Source organism: Aegilops tauschii, chromosome 4 (genome assembly GCF_002575655.3).
Source record: "Aegilops tauschii subsp. strangulata cultivar AL8/78 chromosome 4, Aet v6.0, whole genome shotgun sequence".
Lineage (NCBI taxonomy): Eukaryota > Viridiplantae > Streptophyta > Magnoliopsida > Poales > Poaceae > Aegilops > Aegilops tauschii.
In genome coordinates, this window is record NC_053038.3 from 37,368,964 (window position 1) to 37,377,760 (window position 8,797).

Here is an 8,797-nt window from a genome sequence, read left to right on the forward strand (position 1 = left end):
ATTAGATAGTTAGCTAGCTAGATATGTTAGTTGCTAGTTAATTAATTTGTGATTAGTTTTTCTAGACACAATTTTGTAGTTACTTTTTAGCAAAATTTTGTAGTTAGTTAGTTAGCTAGCTTCATTACTGTAAAAAACTTAGAAAAACAAACTTTGTAAGTGTAAACCCGGCCGCCCCATTAATTGCACACGTGATATATTTACAGCATAACCCAACCAAATAATGTCACCTGACCTAGTCGAACTGCCTTCAATGGCTCAACTGACACCAAACTACTGAAGCAGTCAAAGAACAAAACGGCCAACGATTCAAGCACACAGAACTTTGGATCGTCCCTTTTGCAACCATATCGATCATTAGCAGGCATGAACAAATTCAGAAAGATGCACAGGTAGGTAGAGAGAAGGCAAATTATTCAAGCATGCGCGTAGCAAGGCATGTCGCAGCAAACAGGCGGTTGTCCATATGGTCGCGTCAATCGCTACAAAACCACACAAAGGCGATCGAGTCCATGCATAAATGATAGGTACGTAGGTATAAGTAGTGATGATAAACAAAATAAGCATGCGGCCTCCTTCCAGCTCGCATGCGGCACACAAACGCTAACTTAACTAGCTTCGGTCGTCGGTCCCCAAGTGCTTCAGCATAAGGCACTCGGTCGCCGCCATTGGCGCCGACCAAGGTCACCGGTAACGGTAAGAGACGAGGCCTGGCCGAGCTAGCCGAACCTGTAGAGCCCGCTGTCGTTGACGAAGTGGCCGTCCATGTAGAAGGCGGCGTTAGGTGGGTGGTACGCGTCCATCATCACGAACTGCATCTCGTCCGACGGCTTCCAGTGGCGCTTCCTCTGGTTGATGAACCAGTTGTTGATCTGCTTCAGGTCCAGGCCCGTCGACTCTGCCAGCGCCACCTTCTGGCTCTCCTGTTGGAAAAATGCAAATCGTCAAGTTTATATCGAGAAGAGAAGTTCTAGAAATGCTCAGTATCAATACTGGAAGTGTGAGACTACATATATGTCGAAACTTGGAAGATTTGTATACCGAGGGATAAGGCCACTTGTAGTGCATCTCCCACCAGCTGAGGAGCTGCTGGCGAGCATCCTTCGGGAGCTTTCCTTTCTTCTTCTTCTTTGACAGCTCTTGCTTCAGGGAGCTCAGGTACCCACTGTACTTCTTCAGGAGATGGTGCTTCAGCTCCTGGTCCACGCCGTGGGCATCAATCTCAGGAAGCTCTGTCTCCCCTCCGCTGCCTTCTTGATCTTCCTCGGAAGAGCCTTAATTTACACATATCAAATGAAATTTGTTAGTAAAGTAAGAAACAAGGTATGAACTCGCTTTTACATAGCCAGATCAATGTAGGTTCATCCCAAAAAAGAGAACAATGTAGGTTGTAGACACATCCAGCTTTTGTCTTGACAAATACTACCTCCATTCACAAATATAATATGTTTTGGATATTTTAGTATGGACTACATACGGACTGAAATGAGTGAACATGGACTACATACAAACTGAAATGAGTGAACAAACACACTCAAACGTGTCTATATACATCTGATTCACGAAAAGTTAGAACATCTTATATTTGCGAACGGAGGGTGTATATAATAAGGGATGAAACCAGATTGTTGGTTTCTCATGGTAGTAGACAGGAAAATTAATTAATTAGGATCAATAGATAAAACAAATAGCAGTTTCAAACAAAAGGAGAGAATGTCTTCACGATTTAGTGAATAAACATCAAGTAGCCACTGCACATGTGAGAAGTAAAATAACAGGGAACTTAATCTTGCATGAATTCAATCATGGGCAATTAGCAAGTTACATATTTATCGTACGTAATCCATTTATTTACTTAACTATTTTATGCTTATAAGTGTATATGTGGATTGCCTAGCCCTTTCTAGCAGTTCGTACTTTTGGTTGCATTGGCTAGTGCATGAAGCTTAACATGGTATTAGAGTTAAGGTCTTGAGTTCAAGTCCTGCCTTTCGCAATTTTTCCAAAAATTGTTGTTGCCCTCCTTTGTCTCCCTATAGGGTGAGAGGGGGTGTTGAAGTGTATATGTGGATTTCCTAGCCCTTTCCATCATTTCGGAGTTCTGGTTGCGTTGGCTAGTGCATGAAGCTTAACAGTATGAAGATGAGATAATCATGTGTTCATAACTCGATATATAAGTTGGTAATATGCTTGTGAATTATATGTATCAATTTGCAAACTGCATTTTCGTAAAAAAGAAAATGTGTACGGTGTGGTGTGGATTGATCTCCAAGACTATATGGATTTTCATTTTAACAAATGAAGGCAAGTTGGAAGAGAGAAGCACCACATATAAAGCTGGTTTCTATGTGACACCTTATACATGATTGGGAACCCTACCCTCCTCTCTTACCCCTACCCTGCAATGGAAACCCTAATGACTGTGTAAGCAGTTTAATGCAAAATGTTCAGGTGTGCATAATGCCCCGTAGGCTTCCCCAAATAAAGCTAGTTCCTTTATAAAGCGTTCAAAATGCCATTCAAAAGGGGTAAGCGGTACAGTTTTCTTTTTGAGAAAGCGGTACAACATTTTGGAGGTATGTAATACTCCCTCCGTTCCAAAATAAGTGTCTCAGATTTGCCAAAAAGTGGATGTATCTAGACTTGTTCGTGTCTAGATACATCCATTTTTGGACAAATCCAAGACACTCATTTTGGGACGGAGGGATTAGTAAGTAAAGATAAAATGGAACAGAAGAGTGCAAGTCCATTTAACCTTTTTTTTGGGAGGGGGGGGGGGGGGGGGGGGATAAAGCTGCTTCATAATAGTTTGTCAAATGTGGATCGAAGGAATTCCCTCTTTCCACAAACATTCATAAGAAACCCATGTCCAGTGATAGTTGATACTTCCTGAGCACAGATTTGAATGTACTTTGACATACTACCTCCGTTTCAAATTGAAGTTCTGGATTTATCCCAAGTCAACATCGTTTAAGTTTGACCAAGTCTATAGAAAAATATATTAACATCTATAACACCAAATCAGTCTCTTGAGATTCTTTATGGCATATATTTCCGTACGATCTTAGCACAGTTTTTTATAGAGTTGGTCAAACTTGAGCAAGGTTGACTTAAGATAAACCTAGAACTTCTCTTGGAATGGAGGGAGTATCAAGTTATATGGATTCACCAGATGAAAATAATGTCATAAATCTGGCGAAAGAAAATCATTACATATAAATTATACGTGTCTCACAATTTTACCACATTATATTAGAAATAAATCATGCTGTCCAATACGTATAGTGCAAATATAGTACATGTGCATATGTGAGCACCTTATGATGAGGTAGCAATGTTGTTAGTAATGTTATTTTTCTTCAGATTTCGGTTATGTTGATGCATGGTGCATATGGTACCTATACTGGACTAGTTAGGAGCTTAGGATACAAGACTTGGAGAAAGCGCGATGGTATGCTAAAAAGAAATGGAAGAATAACTACTCTTTGGAAAAAATGCTAAAATACTCCTGTACAAATAAGATGTGTAGGGAGGGTAAAAATCATGGGTATTATTTTGTGATCAAATTTTAGTAAAGGAATGTATTTTCTATCAGTGCATTTAGGAGATTCTTTATAAAACATGTCTTTACAAACATGTTCCACTTCATATGAAGTATTCCTATTCCTCCATAGGAACAATGTTATACAGTAATATAGTTCAAGAGGATTGATCACATCTTGTGCCAGAATGTGTTAACAATGCTTTTGAAAGTTAAATAGAATTGTTTTCTGGTAATCATTGATAACTAGTGATTACTATGCTTTTCCATAATTACTCAACGGAACAATCTACGTAGTACCATCTATAGGACAAACGCCCTAAATTAAGCCATGCCACAGGAGTCACGTCATCAACTTATTCTTGCATATATTATATCAAATAAGCCAGCTTCTCAAAAAACAAAACTGAAGCAGCAAATATGAAAGACCTCACACATGCATTACCAAATAAAATCAGAAGAATGCTGAGTATATAACTAGGCATGCTGTACAGAGCCTTGACATGGTATTGTATGCAGTGGAAAGGCATGAAGCTTGTCAAGCTAAGAACGGAAGCAAATGATTATGGATTTGCCAAGCCAAAAAACTACTTCCCACGGAAGTTCTTGGGTTTAAACCTGGGATCTAGTAGAAACCACAGAAACAATGCATTGAGATGCAAATGATTATCTGAAGGATTTTGTTAACGAAGACATGCATGCATGCAGATGAAAGCATCTCATCAAATCGTCAAGTCATGCATGTGTGTTTTTCTCCAGTTGCATTGTCTTTTCCGGTGACATTCCAATGTAAACTCAGTCAGCCCTTTACCCTTTTGTTTTCTTTTGGTTGCTTTTTACTACCAGGCAAGTTTTCAGTATCTCTTTTGGCCTTACCTCAAGACAAACGGAAACTCGTGATATCTGTGTCCCCTGCTTTTGCATGGCCTTGAAAGAATGCATGCAACGAAGAATCTTGGAGGACGGGTGGAACATCAATCAGAAAAGAAAGCCTTGTTGTTTTCTGATGAGCAAAACTCCATACATCTAATTTGTAAATGCAATTTATTAACAGGAGATATGTTGTGGTAATTAGTCTAGCATTTTGCCCTTTAACTTGTGCTGTTAGGAAACTACGTTATCCTTATCTTGTTTTCTCCAAAACAATTTTGTCATTCTCTTGGAAACACTGAAAAGAAAAGAAAGGAGAACACATGTAGATAACATTCTCTTGGAAACACTGAAAAGAAAAGAAAGGAGAACACATGTAGATACGTGGAGCACTCCAGTAGTCTAGCAAGAAGTATATAGGACAAAGAACAATTGAAGCTGAGGAGAAATATGAGTTGACGTCTGAAAAACGCAGACGGGTTTGAACTTGGACTCGCCTCGGAAAGCATCCAATGTCTCTTGACCGCCATTATTCATGAGAGAGAGACCATAGATAAGGCTGTCGCAAAATACAGCAACATGGTATCTAGTCTAGCTACTCCTACACTAGTACTAGATCGAGCTAGCATGCATATAATATTGCTGCCAAGGAGATCACGCATAAATTGCTGGAGATCTCACATCAAATAATGGCAGCACTTAACCGTTTCTATGGTTCTCGAGGCACATAGACCAGTGTCTGGCAGTCCATGCCATGCCACTGCAACTGGTCAGAACCCATCAGAACACACACAAAGAACTAACCCCAGCCACATATGCTATTTACTCATCTGTCTACCTATGCATCTAGTATCTGAAACATACCATTTCAAAAAAAAAAATTGCACAGGATTGACCTGAGCTTTGAGGGGGGTTGATTCATGGAAATCTGAAGGCTCTACTATTGATCTACAACAACACATCAGATGGCTGCACCGCATGCTCCAATAATGAAGTGATTGTGTGGCATGGTACTAGCTAGTACTGCTCCAGTACCAGTGCTGGCAGCAGACGTGAGTGAAAGCCCTGGGCACTGAACGACTGTGCAGGTGTGTGGGTAGTACCAGTTGCCACTATAGCCTCGTGATAGGTCATTAGAAAGGCCCTGGCATCATCGTGTTCGCCTTGCACACCCTGTACATGTGCATTTTAAAACAAAATCTAGCAAAGACTAAGAACACACGTCTGACCCTATGATCTATGCATGCATGTACATCTGGAAGACCACACCACGGAACAAAAAGATTCTAGGACAAGAGGTAGCTGCATGGATTTCTTGAGGGAGGGAGAAAGATGACAAGAATGTTGTTCTGGCTTGCGTGACAGATGGGGGATGAGCTGAGCTGAGCTGAGCGTCTCTCTCTCTCTCTCTACACAGTAACACTCACTACACATGCATGTGTGTACATGTAGTACTTGCTCCACTGACATACGGCAGTGAGACTCCTCGGCCTTGCACTGTTGGGCTGCACAGTGCCACCCCCAAAACCCTAGAAGAAGAAGGCTGGCTGGGTTTCCTTCCATCAGCATGGGGAAAAGATGGCTGAAGCAAGAACCACTCGGAGGCACATGCACATGCTCCTCCCGAAAAGGAATCATTCTAACGCCACATAAATTTCAAGAACCGAAACACACCACCAACTCATCGATCTGGAGGAGGAAATCAATCAATGGTTTTTTGCGCAGTTAATCTGTCATCAATCATGGAGTACGATGAGAAGGTGTGTGAATGGAAGAAACTGATGCGCATGTGTTTGGAGAGGAGAGGACCATTCCTTTCCAGCAGAAGAAAAGATCCATGGATGCCCAGGTTAGAAGAATCTCTCGTACGCATGCTCCTTCAGGAAAAGCCAGCGGCCAAGCCGGGAAAGAATCTTTTCGGGGGGAAACCCTGACGAGGAATGCCGCGACATTAGAACACCAAGAGCACCCTGATGAGGAAAACCCTCTACCCATTCGTGCGCACAGTTCCGCACATGCAGATGCAGGCACAATCATATATACCAGGATGCACGAGAAAACGATAGTTATTATGGAATTGTTTTTCACGGACCCAGGAAATTTCACATTTAAAAAATCTGTTAAGTCGAAACCAATAAATTTTGATGCGCAAGTAGATGAAGAAGAAATCAGAATAGGGAGAAGCAGATGAAGAAATCATGCAGGGATTAATAGCAAGTAGCAAGAGGGGGTATGGATGGATGGATTGAATCGTGCTTGCAGGAGCTAGCTAGCGAGCTGTTTTCTTTACCGGAGGAAAGGATATTGCGCAGCGATCTGCCGGAGATGGAGAGGGAGTTGAGTTGCGTCTCCACCCTCCTCAGGAACTCCATGGCCTCCTGCAGCGGCCTCGTCAGCTCCTCCCGGTACTTCACCAGCATCTCATGGTACGCCTCCTGCGCGCGCAACAGAAAAACAAGAACGAACAGGTCACCTCGTGTGACTGAGTACTAGCTACACAACCTAGGGAAAATGTTCCAAGATTGATCGATTGGCTCACCATGAACTGGTCCAACTCCGGCTCCGTCGCGGTGCCGAGGCTGCCGAGCGCCGTGCGCTGTCTCAGCTCCAGGTCCTGCGCCACCGCCGTCAGCCTCGCCAACACCTCCGGCGGCGCCCCCACCTACAACCACCAAGGCTAAGCACAAGTACTTCCCAACAATAAACATGGATGAACTGTAGCTACTATTAAAAGGCAAGCAAGAAAGCATGCATGGTTCATGTTTGACATGAGATGTAGAAGAGAAACTACTCGTGCAGGAGCAGAAGCAGATGCAGCACAGCAGGGCTGCTGTTAATGTTACTAGTACTACTAAGAACTATCGCTTGCCTTCTGGCAGTCGAGGTAGGCGGCGAGGAGGGAGGAGTAGTGGGGGTGGGAGATGATCTTGGCCTTGATGGCCTCGACGTCGGCGGCGTAGGACGACGACGACGGCTCCTTGGCCGCCTTGGCGCACGCCTCCAGGAGGCTGCCGTTGGCCAGCTGCAGCACCGGGTTGCTACAGCCGCTCCCGCCGCCGTGGCTTCCACTGGGCGGCGCCGTGTTCAGGGAGAGAGGGCTGTGCGCCAGATAGCCGGCGGACTGCTGCTGCTGCTGTTGCTGTGGGGGCGGCGCGATGACGGCGCTGAGCGGCGAAGAGCCCCATGGGAGCTGGCTGTGGTGCTGGCCGTGGGCGGTGGCTCCCAGCCCGAAGTGGTGGCCGATCTCCTCCATGGGCTATCTCTAGTGATGTAGTGGTGCAGCGATCGAGCTCTCCCGGCGACGCTGTCCCCGAGCTAGCTCCTGCGCAAAAGGAGACGGATTGAGCTTGAGGTGAAGTTCTTGGGCGGAGAGAAAGAGAAAAAGGGTTTGGGTTTGGGGAAGGAGAAGGGTACCTGCCTGCCTTGCCTTGAGCGGAATAGCCTTTTCTCCTTCTCTCTCTAAGCTATCATTAGAGGGAAGGAGATGGGGAGCGAGAGGAAAAAGCTGGAGGGCAATACTGCAGTACACACCGCGCCTTTGGAGAGAGAGACAGTGTAGTGTAGGATGGTGCGCTGTTGTACTGTAATGTATAGTGCTGTGTCTGTGGGGCTTTCTTTTTCAGGTCAAATCGAAGGGCTTGGAGTGGCTTTCTAGGGAATTTTTGTAGAATCGCCAGTCGAGACGAAGCTGATTTTGTTATATTTTCTATTTTTTCGCCCAAAGGATTTACTCTCCGGCCTTCTGATGTTCATAAGATAGAAATAGAATAGGAGTATCACATACATAAAAGTGAGATAACAATGTATCTTAATTTTCATACCGAAAAAGATGTCATTTGATGCTTAGAATAGTAATTTTTTCATTAAGTCCACGCTAATGTTTTTTTTAATGTGAAGGATTGGTCCATACCCCACACATAGGAATTAATATCCATTACTAAAAATGAAAGGGCTCTGAATGATTTCTTTAATATCTTATCCTATAGAATTCTCATAAAATTTCTAAAAACCAAAGGAGGCCTCATACACTAGAGCAGACATTGCTATTGTAGATTGATGGATTTCACCGCCTTGTGTTTCCACACAGCCCTGCAAGAAAACTAATCGTGCTTGAACTCGTTGGCGCATAACAAAAACATCTTTGAACTTGTGGCCTACCATCTCTTAATGGTCGCATGTCTAAAGGCAAATTCCAAAGTATGCAACAGAGACTTACAAAAGTGCATTGTCAAATGGGGTGACGGATTCTCAGCGCAAAGTGGTAGGGAAATTCTTATAGAGTCAATCGGCCAGGCCATCCCTACATATATTATGAGCATCTTCAAACTGCCAAGATCGGTATGTGATGACTTCACACGGATGCTCTGGGTCTATTGGTGGGGTGCT

General features: G+C 43.6%; 1 protein-coding gene across 3 annotated transcripts; it reads right to left on the reverse strand.

Moving 5' to 3' along the window:
* Nucleotides 1–397: 397 nt before the first annotated feature.
* On the reverse strand, nucleotides 398–7,963 carry LOC109732800 (homeobox protein KNOX3). 3 transcript variants are annotated; one of them, XM_020291993.2, is made up of 6 exons: nucleotides 7,826–7,963; nucleotides 7,281–7,733; nucleotides 6,951–7,073; nucleotides 6,702–6,846; nucleotides 1,042–1,274; nucleotides 398–923 (listed from the first exon to the last, which is right to left on the reverse strand). In XM_020291993.2, exons 2-6 carry the CDS (start codon nucleotides 7,662–7,664, stop codon nucleotides 720–722), a joined length of 1,089 nt encoding a protein of 362 aa, XP_020147582.1. In that variant the 5' UTR covers nucleotides 7,665–7,733; nucleotides 7,826–7,963; the 3' UTR covers nucleotides 398–719. The 3 variants fall into 3 exon arrangements, with proteins under 3 accessions (XP_020147582.1, XP_040242467.1, XP_040242466.1); XM_040386533.2 differs by having other exon boundaries at nucleotides 7,830–7,957; XM_040386532.1 differs by lacking the exon at nucleotides 7,826–7,963 and having other exon boundaries at nucleotides 7,281–7,819.
* Between the last annotated feature and the right edge of the window lie 834 nt (nucleotides 7,964–8,797).

Excerpts from the sequence above, each read along its gene's own strand:
- LOC109732800 (XM_020291993.2), bottom strand. The coding sequence starts at position 7,664 with ATGGAGGAGATCGGCCACCACTTCGGGCTGGGAGCCACCGCCCACGGC. Across the intron at positions 7,074-7,280 it reads CCTACCTCGACTGCCAGAAG|GTGGGGGCGCCGCCGGAGGT; the intron begins GCAAGCGATAGT and ends TGGTGGTTGTAG. Across the intron at positions 6,847-6,950 it reads CGGAGTTGGACCAGTTCATG|GAGGCGTACCATGAGATGCT; the intron begins GTGAGCCAATCG and ends TTGCGCGCGCAG.